The sequence below is a fragment of the Oxyura jamaicensis genome, chromosome 2 (genome assembly GCF_011077185.1).
Source record: "Oxyura jamaicensis isolate SHBP4307 breed ruddy duck chromosome 2, BPBGC_Ojam_1.0, whole genome shotgun sequence".
Lineage (NCBI taxonomy): Eukaryota > Metazoa > Chordata > Aves > Anseriformes > Anatidae > Oxyura > Oxyura jamaicensis.
The window spans coordinates 158,166,884-158,185,643 of NC_048894.1; the positions used below are offsets into that span (position 1 = coordinate 158,166,884).

Below are 18,760 nucleotides of genomic sequence, written 5' to 3' on the forward strand. Positions count from 1 at the left end.
CTGGTTGCCCCACTTGTGCGGCGCTGCTGGGGCGAGGGGAGCTGCCGGCAGGGCTCGGAGCTGCCCCGGGCTTTGGCTGCCCGTCCTGTGGCCCCGCAGGGGCTGTTAGCAGAGGCACACGATGGGCACTCACTCCCTGATGCCCCGTGGAGCAGGGCTCGCTGCCAGCGCTTCACTGCGCTCTGCTCGTGGGTCCCTGGGTCTGCACCCACAGGAGCCTGCCTCGAGCGCCCCGTGGTTCCTGGCCACCGATGACCCTGGCGCTGTAGATCTGGGGGCTGGGTTGTTCCCGGCGCTGGGTTCCCTTCCTCTTGCTGCTGAGTTTTGCACCACGGGTTTGCATGGGCTGAGCCCGTCCCGGTGTGGGTGACGCGGTCCCTTCTGTCCGCAGCGCCATGGCACGCCACGCCGGGCCCAGGCTGCCCCTGATCGTGAAGAACCTCATCCCGACGCTGAGCAGCGTGTTGGACAGCCAGAGGATCACCACCACCGCCTTCTTCGCCGAGGTGAGGAGGGGAGGCGGCTGCTCCTGTCTGTCCGTCCGTGCCCGGCTCCGAGCGGGAGGCAGCGGGGCCGAGGGCTGCCCTGCCGCGGGGCCGTGCCTCCGCGCTGGCGGCACGGCGCAGCCGCGAGCTGTCCTCGGCTTCCCGACCCTCTGGCAGAGGGGATGGCAGAGAAGCGCGTGCAGGAGTCCAACTCTTAACGCATCACTGCAGTGAGCCAGCAAGCCATAACTCCCTCCTTACGTACCACCTTAAGGAATGAGGTGACTCAAGTCCTTTCCTCTGGCGCAGGGCAGCGCGGCCAGCAGACGGTAACACTAGCTGCGCGTACATACCACCTTAAAGCCCTGGGCCGCTCGAGGAGTGTTTGTTACATAAAGGAGCACCTTATGCCAACAATGCAGAACTATATCCCTGCTTATAAACCACCTTTTAAATTCTCAGCTGCTTAAGCAGCCTGGGATTAAGGCACTGTTTTTATTTTCTGTTTGGCTGGGGGAGCTGACGGCCCTGCTCTTGGATCCCGTCCCAGAATCTGCTTTAGTTTTGGAGTGTGGTTGGCTCTCTGCATCCTTAAAGGGTTTAAAATAGCAGTTTTGCCTCACCATGGAGCTGGAGGGGAAGGAAGCAAATGCCTGTGTCTCCCTCTCTCAAAACTGATGAGGTGAGAGCTCAGTCCCTTTTCTCGCAGCCGTGCCAGTGACGGAGATGACAGAGTGGAAGCGAGGAGGGGAACGGCCACGGGGCTGTGGCAGTGGGGACCTGTGGCGCCCGGCAGCACAGGGCCAGCGTGCTGCAGCCTCTGTGCCTTCTGCCCGCGGCGCCTTCAGCCCCCACGCCAGCTCCGCAGGCGCTGGGCAGAGGCGCAGAGCGCTGCCCTGGGATGCCCGGGGATAAGGGGCTGGATAAGGGGCCCCGTGCCAGCCCCGAGGGCAGCTCTGGGGTGCTGGCAGCCCCTCGCTTGCAGCCACCAGCACCCCCACGTCGGGCTGTGGGTGCTGCACCTGGTGCCGCGGGGTCCCCGGGGCTTCCAGCAGCTCCCTGCAGGTTGCTGAAGCCCAGCACCAGCCTGGAGCAGCCTCCGGGAGCCCCCAGTAAAGGCAGCGCGGCCGCCTCGCAGGTCGTTAACCCCGGCGTGCCCCTCCTGCGCTGTGCTGGCGCCGACCCTGCCGCTGCAGGCAATTAACGGCCTCCCCAATTAACGGCCTCCCCGGCTCGCTGGGGACGAGCCCCGTGCTGTTCCTTGGATCCTGTCCACGTCCACGCGTGGCTCTCCCCGCAGCCCCAGTGAAGGGGTCAGGAGGAGAGCAGCCCCATCGGCCCCATCCAGCCGGGGGTCCCGAATCAGCCCCCGACTCCGTGCCTCGAAGTGCTCCCGGGGTCAGCACGGCTCACCTGGAGCTCTGGCACTGGGGACACCCCCGGTGCCGCAGCCTGGTGGGACGTGCTTCAGCCCTCAGTTCCTGCAGGGAGCCCGAGCTCTTCCCTGCTGCCCTCAGCTCACCCCGGAGGTGGTCTCGCACCTCGGTCCTGCTCGGGGGGACGCAGCCGGGTCCCTCCTGGCTGTCCTGCGTCATCCGTCCCTGGGGGTCCTTGACTTACGCGTTACAAATCGCTGCAGGTTCCCCAGATCTGAGCACCTTGTAGGGGTATGAGGCCTGCCCCAGGTGTACGTCTGGATGACCTGAGCGTGGAGTCTGGGGTCTGAGAGAACTGGGGACAAACCGAGTCTGCCCTGGGCTCTTTCCCGGTGTAATGGATTAAGGGCACCTGAATCAGAGACGTCAGCTCCCTGGTGGTTCGAGGGGTTGCTGTCCTGTCACTGCTGATGCTCTCTCCTGCTTCAGCTCCTTAATAACAACGTGGTGAATGACCTGATGCTGCTGGAGACCGTGATGGATAACATGACGGGGAGGCAGAAGGACCCCTGCATGCTGGTGCGGATGCTGGCTCTCCGGGGGCTGGGCAACATCTCCTCGGGGTCACCAGAAAAGGTGAGCGCAAACTCCGTGGCACGCTGCCCCAGAGCCCTTTTGGGGCAGCCCCCGTGTCTGTAAAAGCCTGGTTTGGAGGAGAGCGTGGCAGCCGTGGGGGGACGGGCTGGCCCGAGCAGGGGCCGTGCTGTGGGGCCGCCCCCAGCAGCAGCAGCCGCGTCGCGCCTGCGGGAGACGTGTCGGCCCGCTGCCCTTTCTGCTTCCTGCTGCTCTGGTGTCTTTACCAGCTGATAAATGGATCCTTAAACGCAGTTATCTCCTGTCCCGACGGTGGGATTCAGGCAGGCCAGAATTAGTTTTCCAGATCTCCGAAGTGCTGTGGTCGGGGCAGCTCATGCCGGAGGCGCGTCCGCTGCAGTGCGGGGACGGGATGCTCCGTGTCCACTGCTTTTTGCTGGGGACCCGCAGTCACGGCTCCGTCCCACGAGGCTCCAGGTTCAACCATGGCTGGGAAGGGGCTGCTTGACCCTGTTCCTGCCCGGCAGGCGTGGGAGAGCTGCAGTGCATCCTGCGCTGCCCGCGCTCTGCCTACCTGGTCCCCAGCAGCAGCAGCGTGGGGCTTGGCGGGCGTCTGCTCTGTGCTGTGCCAAACCTCGGGAAGGGGTCGCGGGCAGGCCAGCCCTGGGCAGACAAATACACCACTGAGAGCTGCTACAAAAATATAAGCAGCTGCTAAAAATACCCTTCTGCTGGCGTAGCCTGGGCAGAGCTGCTGATAGCGCCCGCTGCTCCGGTCCGCGCCAGCCGCAGCGCCGCTGTGGGCAGCGGTTGGGAAGCAGGAAGCCGGCAGCGCTGTGAGGATGAGGAGGGCTGCAGTGAGCCTCGTACAACGAGGGCAGAAGCAGTGATGATCTGTTGCTGCCCTCCCTGCTGCATCCAGCAGGAGCAGAGCTCGGTGCAGCCAGGTTTCCTACGTGCCAGGGCCCGGGAGAACTGTCCCCGTGTCACTGGGATGGTGCCCCCCGAATCTGCAGCCAGCTGGGAGCAGGGTGGCTGCGTGTAGCGTTAGTGCTGCAGTGGCTCCTTCCCTTACCTGCTAGGGCGACCTGGAGCCATGCCGACCTGTTGTGGCTGGGCGGGCTCAGGGGACAGCAGTCCCTTCCCGCACGTCCCCGTGGCGCAGGGTCGCGATGCGTTGTTCGTTCCCAGCCGTGCTCCGTGAGCTGCACCGGATAGCACAGCCTAATTTGCAAAGCCGAGCGCTCAGAATTAAGCCATGGCAGACTTGATGTGGCTTGTGCAAACTTAATTTCCCCCTTTGCTGCGTGTGCACCGGCTCTAATTACGCAGCGAAACGCTGCGCCGATCGCTCCAGCGGGAGGGGACGCGGTGCCTGCGGTGAGCCGTTGCCGCGTGCGGTGACTGGCCTGTGCCGAAGACGCATTGCGCTCAGCAGCTGTAATTCCATTTAATTCCAGCTCCTTCTCGCTGGAAGTGAGGGTGAGGCAGGAGCTCGCTGCAGGGCACTGCTCGGCAATCAGGTCACTGACTTCTGGGAACGCTGCACTTGGCTCGTCCTGCCTTGAGAAATCACCCTGGGTTAGCGGGCCAGGTCCCCCGCCTGGTGCTGGTGCTGCGCCCCAACATCGGCCCAACAGAGCCCATCCTGGCCCCTGGGGACGGCCGAGCAGGGCTGCGTCCCTGCCAGGCTGCCCCACAGCGAGCACTCCTCTCCCCGCTGCCCTTGCAGGTACGGAAGCACGGGGCCAAGCTGCTGGCGTCCATGGTCAACGGCATGGACGACAAAGACGACCCGCACAACCTGGTTGCGCTCGAGGCCATGTCCAGTCTCTCCAAGCTCCTGGATCACTTGGAGGAGAGAGACATCCAGTCCATGCTCCTCCACATTGCCATCAGGATCCGACCCTTCTTCGACAGCGTAAGGGAGCCTGGGGACAGAGCTTGTGTCTGTCGTGTCTAAAGCGGCTCGTCCGATGAGCCAGGACGCGCCTGGCAGATGGGTGTCTTTGGGGTTCCGTCCCTGGTGGGCAGCAGGGTCCAGGCTGGGCTCCGTGGGTGCTGGGGGACAGGGAGGGGGCCAGGTCTCTGCAGGCCTCTGCCCCGCAAACTTCTGCTGCCCTCAGTGGTCTCTGTGCATCCCCCAAACCCCTCCAGCATCACCACCAGTTCCACCACTGCACGGAGCGATCCCAGCGCAGGGTCCTGCCCCCCGCTGCTCCGGTGCCACCCGCGGGGAGCGCCCCAGCCCCTGCAGCACCCCGCTCCAGCTGCGGGGGCTCCTGTGGCTCTCCCCAGCCTGAGCAAAACCTGAGCCAGGCGTTACCAAGCCCCCGTCCCAGCTGTGCACCCCCATGCAGGCAGAGCTGGATGTGGCACGGAGACCCCCCTCCCTGAGCCCAGTCCTCAGTGTCCCTGGGTGTCACCTGCTGTGGGGCTCCGCTGCAGGCAGTGGTTGGAATTGGGGATGGAATTAGAGGTTGGAAATAGAGGCAGGGGGCTGTGCCGCTGGGCAGTCAGAGGGAAGGGGCGAATTCACCCCCTGAGCCCTGCTCGTCCCCTGCCTGCAGGAGCAGCCCGACCTCCGCCAGTCATCCATCGTGCTCTTCGGCAACCTGACCAAGTTCAGCGAGGACGACTGCGAGGCTTTCTTCGAGCAGATCCTGAACGGGCTGGTAACGCTGCTGCTGCACCTCCAGGACCCCAAGCCTGAGGTTGTCAAGGTGGGTGCCCCGCAGCCCGCCAATGGCCACCAGGGAGCCCCCCCAGCGTGGGGTGCCGGCCTGGGGAGGCCGCGAGGCGCTGAGCCCCCCGGCGCACGCCGCAGCCTCCCCCTCTCTGTGCCGCAGGCCTGCAAGTTTGCTCTGCGCATGTGTGGCCCCAACATGGGCTGCGAGGGGCTCTGCGACATGTTCCTGAACCACCTGCGGGAGGACAGGAGCCTGCACTACGGGGAGTTCATGAACAACGTCTGCAAGCACCTGGTGAGCACGGCCAGAGCCCGCGGTGCCGGCGCTGCCCACGGGGCTCGTGCTGGGGCTGCCGAGTGGGGTCCTCAGGGTCCTGCCCAGGGCCCCCGTGTCCTTATGGGGACGTGCCCCCTCGCAGCCCAGTGTCCTGGGGGATGCTCAGCCTACCCGGCACCTCGGGGCTCCCAGGAGATGGTGCCAGTGTTGCAGGCAGCCGGCCTCGGGCCCTGCGTGACTCCTCTCCTGCCGCTTCTCCCCCAGATGCAGAGCTACCCGGAGATGCTGAACCGCCTGATTTTAACCAACCTGTTCTACTTCAAGAGCAACTGGGTGGACATCAGAGCGGCTGCGCCTATGTTCATTGGTAAGTCCTCCTCCCAAGCCTCTTGGGTTCAGTGTGGGTCTCCTCTTCCTAAAGGCTGGACGTGACCGCTGGGGGTGTCCTGGGGAGGCGTTCGGTGCCCGCTCCGCAGGGTGTGCAGCATCTGCTGCGAAAGCCCGTGGCCGGGGCACACCGAGGGTTGGGCGAGCACACACCAGGGGCAGCTCCTGAGCAGACCCCGTCCTGCAGCAGCAGTGGCCTGCCTGAGGGCTGCACAGACCTGAGCTGGACCTCGACCAGCTCGTCCCATCACTGGAAAGATTTGCAGGCTCAGCTTGCAGCATGCGGGTGAGGTTACGGTGAGGTGAGCAGCGCGTGTCACCGCTTTATCGGCCAGAAGTGCTGCCTCAGCCCCATGCTGTCAGCTCGGAGCAGTTCTGTGGTTGTGGCTGAGCCGTGGAACAGGGCAGGTGGTTCGAGCAGGAGTCATCCAGCAGTGCCGCTCCAGGCCCCAACCCCTGCTGTAGCAGCCCTGGGGGTGCATCCTGGCACCGAGGGACATTTGGGGCTGCTCCTGAGGCTTCACATCTCTCTCTGGAGCTCCCAACCCCTTTCTGAGGATGGGGGTAGCAGCCAGCCGTGCTCCTACCCATGTAATACTGCAAGGGGTGTGAGGTTGTGCTGCTTTCGGTGGAGACCTCGGCTGCGCTGCAGGCAGAGGAGCCCAGAAATGATTTAAGTGAGCTGCAGGAGGTGCTGGTGGGAGCCTCCTTAGGGCACGCGTTAGGAAGGGCAGTGTGTGTGTACACAATGCATATGTGGGTCCCCTGTGAGCCCTCGTCACTCCGCACGAGTGACCCGGCACCCTGCGAGCCTCTGTGACCTCCTTCATCAGACCTGGGGGTTCCCGGTGGGATCCAGACCAAGCCCTGACGCTGAGCTTCTTCCTCAGGCTTCCTCGTGCTGCACGTGGACGAAGACCACTGCCAGCAAGTGGACCTGGACCAGCTCATCTCGGGTGAGTCGGTGCCCACAGCTTGCACTGCCGGGGAGCAGGAGCTGGGGGTTGGAGCCGGAGCCCAGCCCCGTGAGTTCGGGCTCCCCAGCGTGGGGCTGTGCCGTGCCCCAGGCTCCTGCTCCACTCTCGGGTGATGGGGCCGCGGCACGGGCAGCACCGTGGGTCCCCTGGGAACGGCAGCTCGGGGCCTTGAGGCCAACACAGAGGGATGGGGTTGCGATGGGACCTGCTCCCCCCCCCCGATGTGCAGGGATCCAGCACTGCCTGCAGCCAGTGCCTGGACACATCCCTGGTGTGCAGGGGGGACTCGTGAGGGCACAGGAGACGGAGCTGCGGCCAGGATGAGCCCAGCACCTGCAGGCGCAGGGGACCGGGGCTGGCAAGTGAAGGCACTGCCAGAGGCCAGGCTGTTGGCACGGGGATGCCGCAGCAGGAGCCGTTTGCGGGCTGCGGGCAGCGGGGTGAGCGGGTCCCGGGGCCAAGGCCGCAGCCCCTGAGCCCCGGCCCTGCAGCACGGCCCCGGAGCTGGCCGGGGCACCCTCCCCGGGCACCGCCTGCGGCTCGCGTGGCATTTGCAGCGGCTTAGCGTAAGCAGGAGGGGACTTGCAGCGTTTGTTTGCAATGTGTTAACTGTTAAAAGGCAGAGCTGAGGCTCGTTATGAAGGGCTAATAAAAAGTCAAATTGAAGCTGGTGGCATTTTGGAGCAGAGTTAAGTAATTTTCCTGGATTTCAGGGATTTTTTCCCTGTCACTAGTGACCTCATAGTATATAGTAATGCATGGAAACTTTTGGATTGTTCCAAGAGAGCTTAAAAAACACTAAAAAAGGAAAAACTATCTTTCCGTTGGCTCCCTGAGCCCTTCCAGAAGAAAGAGGCCTGTCTGTTTGAAACAAGTGAAAGATAATCTGCGTGTGTGTGAGTAATAGCTGGAGTGAGCAGGCCTGGCTTGGGTTGCGCGAGCTTCCCGTATTGAGTGGATTAGCCGAGCGGGGTCCGGGGAGGGCTTCGGGCTCTCAGATTTACAGCCCGCCCCGGGGCACCCCCGCGGCCGGGACGGCGAGGCAGGAGGATGCCGCGAGCAGGAAGCGAGCTGGCACATAAATCAGGGGAGCCTCGCTCGCCGCGGGAGCGGGGGGATTTGGAGGGAGGCGAGGGCTCTCCTGCGCCGGGTAAACAAGCTACTGGAAAAATATTATTGTACTTTTACTGCTAGGAAAAACTACCTGGATTGTTTTCTTACTACCGGGAGCTGTTCCAGGCATTAGGAAATCGTGCTGATAGGGGAGGCTTGGCCCGGCGAGCGTCTGCACAGCCGCGCGGACCCGCGGAGGCTCGGCACCTGGCTGCAGCCCCAGACCCCCGTGCTGGGGCCCTTCCCCGCCCCGGGCTGCTGCAGGAGGGGCCCCGGGTCGAGCCCTGACCCTGCGCCCCAGGGCAGGGCCAGGTCTCAGTGCTGTGGGCTCCAGGGGGGTGTCCCAAGAAGATTTAGGGTGCCTCTGCCTCCCCGTGCATGTGTTGAGCTGGGGAAGGGGCTGGGGGGGAGCCGCAGGGGCAGCTCTGGGGCCTGAGCAGGATTTCACCCTCCCTGTGCCCTGGAGGAAAGCCAGGCTGCGGCTCCTTCCCAGGCACGGTCCCAGCCTGGGGCTGGGGTGAGCGGCCGTGCCCCCGCAGCCCCCGGCATGTCCGTGCTCTGCTCCTTGCAGCCCTCAACCTGCTCCTGAAGGACCCCGTCCCCGCCGTCCGCATGAAGGTGGCAGAGACGCTGGGCCGCCTCGTCAGGATCCTGTGAGCCCCGGCTCCACCGCAGCAATAGTTGGGCGCGCTCCTCGCCACGGGCACTGCCACGTCTTCCCGCATCGAGCACGCGCCCGGGGCCCTGCTCGCCCTCCTTCGCGGCAGCTCCATCGTCTTCCTCCGCTCTCCGCAGCCCACGGGAGCCCGCCTGGCCCAGTGCCTCCACCACTCCCCTCAGGGCCTGGCTCAGCCGTGGCCCCGCAGCACCCAAAGGACACGAGGCTCCAGGGCAGGGGCCCTGGGGGGCAGCTCCCAGAGGGAAGGGGCTGCAGCCGCCCTGGAGCCACAGGCAGGCAGCGTCCCCGAGCCTCCCCAGCTCCCCCCGCAGCTTCTGCGCAGCCGGGATGGAGCCCGAGCCCTCCGCTGCCTCCCCCTCGTCCCTCCCTGCTGCTCCCCCGTGCTGTACGCAGGGCCCATTCAATGAATGTCACTGTCCTCTCAACACTCGTGTACATAAACTTATTTTTAAATAAAGCTCTTCGCTCCTCAAGGCCCGGTGCTGTGGGAGTCGTTGCAGGGTGAAGGTTGGTCCAGCTGCCCCCCGCTGCTGCCTGGCTCATTAGTTGGGACGTTAATGAGATGGGAGGGCTGGGGTCTGGGTAGGAGCCCTGTGGGTGACGCCTCATTGCCCATGCCCTAGCCCTGTCCTCCTCAGCACCCAGCAGTGCCACTTGCGCTGTGTGCCCAGCAGGGCTTGCGGCATCAGTGTGAGCCCTGCTGTCAGTAGGGCTCAGAGTGAACAAGCCAGGGCTAGGAGGGGCTCCTGGGAGAGAGGCAGCAGTGCTCCGGGCCCCGCACGGCAGGGTTGGGGTTGAGCCTGCCCGGGGCTTGTTGGTGGGGCCCTTCCTTACTCTGGGCCTGGCTGGGCTCAGCAGCACGTACGGGCTCAGGCGTTTGCTGTGTGTGATGCCACATTTCCCTGGCCTGCCCCCCCGCCCCCTTGGGCTTTGTGTGCATGGAGAGGCCGTGTCAGCCTTTTGGGGGGCAGGGGCCCGGCCTTCTTCCACTTGTTCCGGCTCCAGTCCCTGCCCTCCCTTGCTTGGCTCTGGCTGTGGCAGGAGAGATGTTCTGGAGGGGGGGGGTGTCCCCCTGCAGGGGCTGTGCTGTGCCCGGGGACACCCCGCTGCATTGGCCCCACACCTGGCCCCCAGGGGCAGGAGAAGGAGCGGGGGCTGCGGGGCTGTGCCCTCGCCCCAGACATGGTGCGTGGTGGCTCCAGCCACGCTGAGACACCCAGGCCCCTGGGATGGGACGAGGTGGCAGCAACAGTACCCCAAAGGCACCAAGTCCGCGCTCAGGGATGGCCGCGGTGCCGAGGCTCCCTGGGGGGCTTTGGTCCCCCCCACCCCCAGTGTGCAGGATCAGGCTCCAGGCTCGCTGCATTGCCCCCAGGTGGGATACTTGCATCGGGCTCAGTGCCAGCTCCATCCCAGGGCCCCTCTCTGGGACTAGCCCAGGTGCTGTGGGTCCGTGCTGCGGGGGTCCCAGGGGCCATGCAGGCAGCCCCCCCCCCAGCCGTGGGGGTTCCCGTCCGGTTTCCCCGGCCCCGCACAGTGGGGAGGGCCGGCGGCCGTGGCCGTCCTGGCCCGGGGCCAGTGCTGAGCTCATGCACGGGATGAGCTCACGGTGGCTGCGGGACCGCAGGGTGCAGAGGGCAGCACGTGGGGGCTCCTCCGCCGGGACCGCGGGGGGGGGCAGCCACCAGGATGGGCTGAGGTACAGGGAGGACCCCACGGGGGCTGGCTGCTCGCCGTGTCCCTGCTCTGGGGGTGTGGGGCTGTGCTGGCTGCTGTGCTGTGGGGCGAAGGGATTTGGGGGGCACAATGCCGCCTCTGCTGCGTGGCCCCAGCCCTGCTGCAGCCCAGGTGCTGCCGGGTCCCCGGGGACTGCAGGAGGTGGGAGCAGCCTGGGGCCCTGGGGCCAGGCCAGGCGCTGCTGGCAGCTGCACCCGTGCGGTAGTGAGGTGGTGGCGTGTGGCATCTCCCCCCCTTCCCCAGCCAAACCTGACCCTCGTGTGCTGCTGGGGGCTGGGGCAGCGGGAGGGGACAGGTGGGGATTGAAGACCTGGAGCGTGCTGAGGGCTTCATCCCGGCTTCTGCCCCGGCTTCACCCCGGGGGAATGGTCCTGGGGTGAGCGCTGAGACAGGCAGGGACAGCGAACACCAGGAGTGCCCCAGGGAAGGGCACTGCGCTGGGTGGGGGAGGCAGCGGCACCGGGCAGGTTTTGGGGTGGCCGCATGTCCCCGTGGCCAGCCCAGGCCGAGCCAGCAATGCAGGACAAAGTGACGCAGGTCTGTACCCAAAAGAGTTTAATAAGAAAGCCCCCGCACACCCCCCAGGAGTCTGTGCAGGAGCAGGGGTGCCGTTCCCGGTGGTCCCGGCACTGCCCTGCAGGGTGCCGGTGTCGGGGCACGGGGTGGGGGCACGCCGGCACCAGGCAGCAGCTACGTGAAGAGCCGGACGGTGCCGTCGGCGCCAGAGGAGAAGACCCAAGGCTGGGTGGGGTGGAAGAGCACATCGAGGACGCCCAGGTCCAACGTCAGCGCGTGGCCCTTCAGCACCTTCACGGGCACCAGCAGCGGGTTCTGCAGCAGGTCGCTGTGCGGGAGGAGACGGGTCAGCGCGGGGCTCTGCCTCCCTCCTGCCACCTCCAGAGTCACCCCACAAATGCTGCACCCCCCCTCCCTCCTCCCCAAACCCGAGGTGGGGGGCAGCGCAGCACCCCCTGCCCCGCAGCCCTGCGCTGCCCCGGGGTTGTGGGAGGACAGGGGGGCTGACCCCGAAGCCCCGGGACTCCCCCACGCACTTGTAGACCATGCCGTGGCACACGATGACGGTGCCGTCGTCCGAGCCCGAGGCGAAGAGCGGGTAGTGCTTGTGGAAGGCCACGCTCCTCAGCGCTTTCTTGTGGTGCCTGCAGAGACCGCGTGCCGTCAGGGCAAGGGGAGGGTGCCTGCTGCAGCCCTGTGCGTGGCCAAGCCTCACAGACCCCAAGCTGTGCTGGGCATGGCCAGACACATGGAAGGAACGAGGGGGGCTGCAGCAGCTCCGAGCCCAGCACCGAGCCCTCACCGCCCCCACCGCGACACACCACCGTGCTGGGCAGGGACGGCTGCTCCTGCCCGGCCCCGACGGGCTCCATCCCGCTGCCAGTCCCAGGACAGGGACCAGCCCCCGGAAAGGGGCCCTGGGGTGCAGGCAGGTTACTGGGGGACCCCGCGCGTGGGCAGCCCCCTGCAGGGCTGGGGCTTACCGCAGCAGCTGGTAGGGCCTGGTGGAGAGGTCCAGGTCGAACCAGGCCAGCTTGCTGTCGTAGCTGCCGCAGATGACGTTGTCGCCTGTGAGAGAGGGGGGGCATTGCTGGGGCATTCCAGCCCCCGGAGCCCTGCCCGCGCCCCAGGCAGCCTGGGGCTGCTCCCTCCCGCCTCACTCCCGCGGGAGCAGGCAGGCCACGTACCTCCAGGGTGGATGGCCATGCTGGACACCCACTTGCAGTTCGACATCAGCTTCTTGGTGAGCTCCTGCTTGAGGAGGTTGTAGACGCGGACGTAGCGCTGCGTGGCCACGAAGAAGTAGGGCCGGATGGGGTGGAAGAGCACGCACTGCACCAGCCCCTTGCTCTTGCGGAAGGGGTTCTGGCTCCAGCGCTTGCTGGTCTGGTGGATCAGCACTTGCATGTTGCTGTTGTCAGACACCACGGTGGCGAAGTAGTCGCCCTTGCCGTGCCAGGTCACCTGCTTGAGGGCCTGAGGGGAGCAGGGTGGGAGATGGGCACGGGTCTGGCCCATCAGTGGGGCTGCCGCCCACCACCCCAGGGCCACTGCCCACCACCCCAGGGCCACTGCCCACCACCCCACGGCCGCTGCCCACCACCCCAGGGCCGCTGCCCACCACCCCACGGCCGCAGCCCATCATCCTACAGCCACTCCCCACCACCCCACGGCCACTGCCCACCACCCCAGGACCGCCCCGGCCCTGCCTTGCTGTGCTGCACGGTCAGCCGGATGCCTTTGCTGTGCTCCTCGATGGTGGCCGCGACCCACTGCACGGGCTGGACCCGCTCCTCTTCGGGCGGCACGTAGGACTCCAGCAGCTGGTCGGTGGCCCCGTAGAGCAGCTTGTCCCCGAGGCAGGGGTTCACCAGCAGCACCGACTGCTCCCTGTGGCGTGGGAAGAGTGCAGGAGGGGTCAGGGCACTGCCGAGGGGAGGAAAACCCTCTGCAAGCCCTGCACGGTCACGGCATGGCCCCAGCACAGGGCCAGGGCCGTGGGGAGGGTGGTGTAGGAGTGTGTCAGCCAGCCAGGGCCCTCTGCAGGGCAGCAGAGAGGGGTTTGTCATAGCCCCGGTGTCCCAAAAGGCTGGTGGGGACCGAGTGGCTCTTCTGCAGGAGAGTGAAGGCCACCAGACAAGGTGGGCGGCAGGGTCACAGCGAGCAGAGGTGGCTTCGCACACAGCAGTGCAGCCGTCCTCGCTGCTGGAGGTGCCACGAGGTTACTGCAGCTCCCCGGAGGCTGGACAGGCTCCGGGACAGGACTCCAACAGCCCCCGGCTGCCGGGGCTGCTCCTGGCTGCCCCTTGCCGGAGGGGACCACGCCGGGGCACTCACACGCAGACGGCCACCAGGCAGACGGTGGGGTTGGGGTTCCAGGCGATGCTCTTCACCACGCCGCCCACGGGGAGCGTCTTCATGCAGCGAGCCGTGCACACCTCCCAGAACCGCACCGTGCAGTCATCGGAGCCTGCGGGACACCGCGGGGCGGGCAGGTCAGGCACGGCTCCCCAGGGGACTCCACGCTGCCACGGCTTGGCTCGGGGGGGGCCGGGACACGTCCCCCAGGCCGGAGGGAAGGGCAGCCCCGCGCCCCGCTCGCAGCCTTCGGGGAGGAGCCCGGCAGCAGCAGGAGGGAGGCTGCAGTGCCCCCGCGCCGGCGATTCCCCAACAGCTCCTCGGCACGACAGCGGCTCCAGCACCACGAAGGCAAGACGTGACCGGGGGCTGCTGCGGAGAGAACAGGCCCCCTCCCCACTCCCCCAGCACCGCGGCTCTGCCCGTGGTCCCCTCCTGACGCGCGCGGCTCCCGGCGCAGCTGCCGTGCTGGCAGCACGCCTGGCTCGGCGCGGCCCCGTCGAGCCGCGCGGTGCAGCCCCTGGGCAGGCTGTTCCGTGGGCAGCCGCGGCAGGAGCAGGTAGCGGCGGCGGCGTGCCGTGTCCCCGCAGGTCGGGTTATTTTTAACGCCTGATCTCAGCCACTTTCCCAGCCCGGGGCCAGGAATTCCACGTTGTGCAACCGACCGACACCGCGGCCACCGGGAGCTGGCAGCCTGGAAACTCCAGCGCTATAAAAAGCACATGTGCCTTTGTGGGCTGTTAAACTGCCATCTGCTCTCAATCTCCAGCCTCCGGCTGGCCGCGCGGGGCTCCGCCATTCACTCCTCCAGCCTCACTTTCTCCACTGCTGAGCGGGAGGGACGCAGGCTCCAGGGTGGGGTCCCCGAGAGCGGCTGGAAAAACCCACGGAGCCTGCCGGAGGCGACGCGCCTTGCCGCGGGCAGCAGGACACGCTGCTGGCTCGGGCGGCTGGGGACGCTCCAGCCTCGTGCCCAGGCTCCCCCCACAGTCCCGCACCAGCAGAGTGGGGTGGGCTGGCTCCCCCGTGGCTGGCACACGTGCAGGGGACAGCCGAGCGGCTGCCTCGAGCCCTGCGCTGCTACGGGGCAAAGCTGGGACCAGCTCCAGCAGCAGGGCTGGGCAGCGGTGCCTGGTGTGCGTGGGATGCCCCAGCCCGGGCAGCGACGCCTTACCTGACACCAGCCACTGCCCGCTGGGAGAGATGCTGAGGCAGCGCACCAGGCTGGTGTGCCCACGGTAGACCTGGGGAGGGAGACAGGAGGCGGGTGAGGGCCCCACGCAGCTACACGGCACCTCTGGGGACCTCCCCGCACTGCCACAGCAAGGGGACCCGTCCTCATCTGCGTGCCACCGACCCTGCTTCGGGACCGGACCCAGGCTCCTGCTTTTTCCTGGGGCCAATCCCCGGCTCTGCCCACCCACGGCGGTGCCGACCCCGTCGTGCCTCACACGGGCTGCAGGGCCGGGCCTTTCCCCCGGGGCAAGCAGGCGGCAGCGCCCAGTACGGCGGGTACGGGTGTGCCATGCCCACCGGGACCACCCTGGGCACGTCTCGCTGCCACCGGGCACCCATGCGACCCCCCCCCGAGCTGTGCGCTGATTTACCAGCGCCTGGGTGGTCGGGAAGGGCTGCAGGTCCCGTGGCTTCGGCAGCTTGGGGATCAGGTCCTCCGGGTCCACGTTGACCTGCGAGAGAGGCGCCCCGTGAGACTCGGCCCCACGGCCCCGGGGACGGCGGACCCGGGGGCTGCTGAGGGGCAGGATCAGGCCGGGAAGCGCGGGCTGCGGGCTCAGAGCTCTGCAAGCCCTTGTCCCAGCTCTGCTCCTGCAGCGCCTGCTGTGGGTAGGCGAGGGGCTTTAGGAGCAGCAGCCCGCGCCCCCCAGCAGCGTGGCTCCTGCTCCTGGCTGGGTGGCAATGGGACACGCAGCACGCCGAGGCCACTCTGAATGTCCCTGGGACGCCTGGGGGGCTGCTGGGGGTCTGAGAGGCTCTTACCCTCATTTTCCTCTGGCGCGGGCAGAGGTAGAGGTCCAGGCAGCGCTCGAAGCGCTCCTGGATGAAGCGGGAGTAGGCAGGCACTGCCCGCAGGCACCGGTACTGCTGCGGCACGAAGTTCAGCTTCCGCTCGGCCGGCTCCTGCTGCTCCCACGCCAGCTTCTGCGCGGTGGAGGCGAGGCCGGGTCAGCAGCGTGGGACGGGTGCTCCGGGGCCCTCGATGCTGCCCCAGCCCCGGCGCATCCCCTCCCCAGCCGAGCACGAACCATCCACCACCGGCCGGTGCCTCTCTGCCCCACCAGACACCGCGATGCCCCGCGCTGCCCCAGCACCTCCCTGTCCACCTCTGCCTGGTCGGGTTTTGCTGCCTGCTTTTCCCCGAGCACCCGCTCTGGGCTGAACGTGTGCCGGGACGCACCCCGCGCCAGGACCCCCCACTTCCCTCTCGGGCCTGACCTGGCTCAGGGCCCCTCCACCTTTCTCTGCTGCCTGGGGAGCCCCCGTACCAGCTCAGAACACATTTTCCCTGTTCTGCAGTGGTTCTCTCCTTGGGACTTGTCTGAACCAAGGCAAGCCCCTGAGGTTGGACCACCAGCGACTGCCGGCTCCCGGCCAGCGTGTTTTCTCCCCACTCACCGTCGGCGACTTTCACGCTGGTGCCCCAGCACTCCCGGCTGCCCTCTCTCAGCACAGCCCTGATGGGGTCCCAATGCCTCCGCGGCCCCCCACGCGCCCCCATCCCTTTCTCCTGCCCCCCCTTACCTCCTCCTCGCTGAGCAGGTACTCGGGTGGGGGGTTGTAGGACTCCTCGTGCCCGGGCAGCTTCACCTTGGGGGCTGGCACGTGCATCTTGTGCCGGCCCAGGATGGAGTTGGGATCCTCGTGGGCCCAGAGGTCGTAGTACGAAGGTGTGTCCTCCTTGGGCTTGCGGGGCTTGATCCAGCCCATCTTGATGGCGTGGACTAGCTTGGAGACCTGTGGGGACGGGCACGGGTCAGCATCAGGAGCCCCAGGACTCCGCACGCCTGAGGAGGAGGGTGTGGGACGGGAGGATGGCAACCCATGGCCCAGAGCACGGCTCTGCTGCCCCAGGGAGCCTGGAGGGGGCTGCACAGGACTGGAGCACTTGGCAGGGGTAGGCTGGAACTGCAGCAGGGTGGCGGCGGGAGAGGTGGATATGGGGGGGACAGGACGGCTGCCGGGCACGCCTGGGACAGGAGAGCGGCCGCAGCCACCGCCCCCAGCGCTGCTCCCAGCACAGGGCGGGCAGAGCTTGGCCGTGTGCTCGGCCACGGTGCCAGACCTCTCACCTTCTCCTTCTCGATGAGGGAGGGGATGAAGCTCCGCTTGTCCGCCGGGCGGTTCGTCACCGGGTGGATCATCACCTCGTGGGTGAAGAAGTCAATGGCTGGCTGGGGAGACACAGGGACGCGTGGCTGCAGCGTGCAGGACCGGCCCCTCTCCGGGCAACCCGAGCGCGCGCCGCGACCTCACCTCGTAGGGGTCGAAGTGGACGTCCCCAAACTGCCCCTTCTGGAGCCGCTGCACCAGGTCCACCTGCTCGTCTGTCAGCCTGATGTCTGCGCCCGTCATCTTGTCCTGCACCGTTCTCCTGCGGGGAACGCGACAGGGTGGCAGGGCTCGGACTGGACGGCAGCGCCCGTCCCCTGGGGGGGCTGCAAACCCGAGCACCCCCGGCTCCTGAAGCCACACACGCCGGGAGCCACGTCGGGACCGGGCTCTGCAAGGCCAAGGCCCGGGCTCCTGGCACTTGTCCCGCTGGCTGGAGCCACTCCTCGCGCCGGGCGCTGCGGCGCGTGTCCGCTCACCAGTAGTCGGGGTTCTCCATCTTCTCCAGGAACTTGTCCAGCTCGTCCTTGTTGCGGATGGGCTTGTAGATCTTCTTGCCGTCCAGGTCGTAGCCGATGTGCGGGAAGTCCTGGTACCACTCCATGGGGATGTTGCCCACCGTGTTGCGGATGTCCTGGGGAGGGGGCACAAAAGCAGCGTGAGGGCAGGGCAGGAGACACCGCTTCAGGGGGGTGGGTGCCAGGGGGGCAAGAAGGGAGGGCAGGATGAGCCCCTTGCTCCCCCCCGGCCTCCCGGTCCAAGGAAATCCCCACCTCGCCCGATGCCCCCACACGCTGCTGGTGGCTGCGGTGGCATGGGAGTGGGGCTGGGGGTAGAAGGAGCCCCGGGCTGGGAGGGCAGTGACCGAACCCCAGAACCGCAGCGGGATGAGGGGGACCCTCCTGAGAGCCCCCCGGTGCCCTGCCCGGAGCCGCGCTTCGTTACGGGACGTGCAGCGCTTGGGTCGGAGGATGCAGGCGTCAAGGCCAGCGCCTCCCGGGCTCATTTTTTTGTGGCAGGGTTTACAAAGCTCCCGACAGCCCGCGGTGGCTGGGATCGTTGGCTGCAGCCCGGCCTCATCCTGCCGGGCGCGCGGGCAGGGGCTGCGGGCGGTCAGCTGAGCGCATTCCTGCGTCCGTCCCGCAGACAGCAGCGCGCCTCACATTTTCCGACGGCCGGGGCCAGGCCTGCTCCCCCTGCACACGCACGCACGCGCAGGCACACACGCACCCGGCCGCTGCCGCTCCTGGCTGCCTGCAGTGTGAGCAGGCGGCTGCCCCCAGCGCGCCGGGGGCTTCGTTCCTCCCTTCCCCTCCCCGGCCTCCGGGGTCCGCACGTGGCCGTGGGTCCCAGGGCTCTGGGGCAGGAGCAGCCCCCGGCACGTTTTGGAGGTGCCGCTGAGCTCCGCACCTCCTGTCCCCAGCGCCGGCAGGATGAGCTGCACTGGTCCCCATCGCCAGCCCGCATGGGGACACGCCACAAGGACGAGCTGGCCCTGACCATTGACAGCAAACCCTGGGAGGGCTCCGTGCAGCCGAACAAGGGCAGGATGAGGCCCCCCGGCACCAGACCCACTCCTCACCTGCCCCAGCCGCGTCCTCCCCTTCGGGGCTCGTGGGGTCGGGCGCGGAGCGAGGTCCCCCGGCCTCTCCCCAGCAGCCCTCGCGTTACAAAACGCAGAGACCCCGTCCCCAATTACAAACGCTCTGGGAGGAGGTGTGAACGTGACCTGTGCCCCCCACACCCCGCAGTCAGGGGTCACCCTCACCCCGCGGCACCATCTGGTCCCCATAAACACTTGCAAGCTGCACAGAGCCTCCACGGAAAGGCGCCGGGAGCCCCGAGAAGGCAGAGCCGGGGGGAGCCCCCCGGGCCATGGCGGACCCATCCATCACTCTCCGAGCACACGTCAGCGCAGGATGTGCACAGCCCCAAGGGGAACCGGCCAGGAACTTCCCCATCCTCATCGGACGGGGACACGGCCGGGACCGCAGAGCTTCCCGGACCAACCCGGCACAGCCCCTGTGTCTGGGCTCCCCTGGGGCACAGCTCGCTGTGGGCAGACACGGGGACGCCGGCTCTGGAAGCCTCAGTGCGCGGTCAGCCGCAGGAAAGCCACTATCCAGGAGTCCTCAGGGCGCTCCAGGCTCTGCAGCCACCCACCCGTGGGTGTCCCCATGCTCAAGGCTCCTCCATCCAGCACCCGCTCCTGGAGCTGGGGGAG

The 18,760-nt window shown here is 67.3% G+C and overlaps 2 protein-coding genes across 9 annotated transcripts in view; one reads left to right on the forward strand and one right to left on the reverse strand.

Moving 5' to 3' along the window:
• The window catches only part of MROH1 (maestro heat like repeat family member 1), a 58,825-nt gene extending 50,017 nt beyond the window's left edge, over positions 1-8,808 (forward strand). For 4 of the 8 annotated variants that reach the window (XM_035316685.1, XM_035316687.1, XM_035316686.1 and 1 more), the window contains 7 exons: positions 392-506; positions 2,351-2,497; positions 4,188-4,376; positions 5,026-5,178; positions 5,305-5,439; positions 5,686-5,788; positions 6,699-6,905. In XM_035316685.1, the coding sequence (XP_035172576.1) occupies positions 392-506; positions 2,351-2,497; positions 4,188-4,376; positions 5,026-5,178; positions 5,305-5,439; positions 5,686-5,788; positions 6,699-6,898 (1,042 nt within the window). In that variant the 3' untranslated portion in view covers positions 6,899-6,905. Of the gene's footprint in view, positions 1-391; positions 544-578; positions 1,071-2,350; positions 2,498-4,187; positions 4,377-5,025; positions 5,179-5,304; positions 5,440-5,685; positions 5,789-6,698; positions 6,906-8,469 lie in introns of those variants that run through there. The other 4 variants (XM_035316689.1, XM_035316692.1, XM_035316690.1 and 1 more) reach the window with 3 other exon arrangements.
• Positions 8,809-11,004: 2,196 nt separating this feature from the next.
• BOP1 (BOP1 ribosomal biogenesis factor) overlaps positions 11,005-18,760 on the reverse strand; it is a 12,792-nt gene continuing 5,036 nt past the window's right edge. Inside the window, exons 2-14 of the mRNA XM_035316693.1 lie at positions 17,016-17,170; positions 16,681-16,798; positions 16,497-16,598; positions 15,949-16,161; positions 15,187-15,348; positions 14,796-14,876; positions 14,363-14,432; positions 13,168-13,300; positions 12,540-12,720; positions 12,018-12,306; positions 11,814-11,898; positions 11,367-11,474; positions 11,005-11,158 (exon numbers count right to left, since the gene is read on the reverse strand). Of these exons, the coding sequence (XP_035172584.1) occupies positions 11,005-11,158; positions 11,367-11,474; positions 11,814-11,898; positions 12,018-12,306; positions 12,540-12,720; positions 13,168-13,300; positions 14,363-14,432; positions 14,796-14,876; positions 15,187-15,348; positions 15,949-16,161; positions 16,497-16,598; positions 16,681-16,798; positions 17,016-17,170 (1,851 nt within the window). The remainder of the gene's footprint in view (positions 11,159-11,366; positions 11,475-11,813; positions 11,899-12,017; positions 12,307-12,539; positions 12,721-13,167; positions 13,301-14,362; positions 14,433-14,795; positions 14,877-15,186; positions 15,349-15,948; positions 16,162-16,496; positions 16,599-16,680; positions 16,799-17,015; positions 17,171-18,760) is intronic.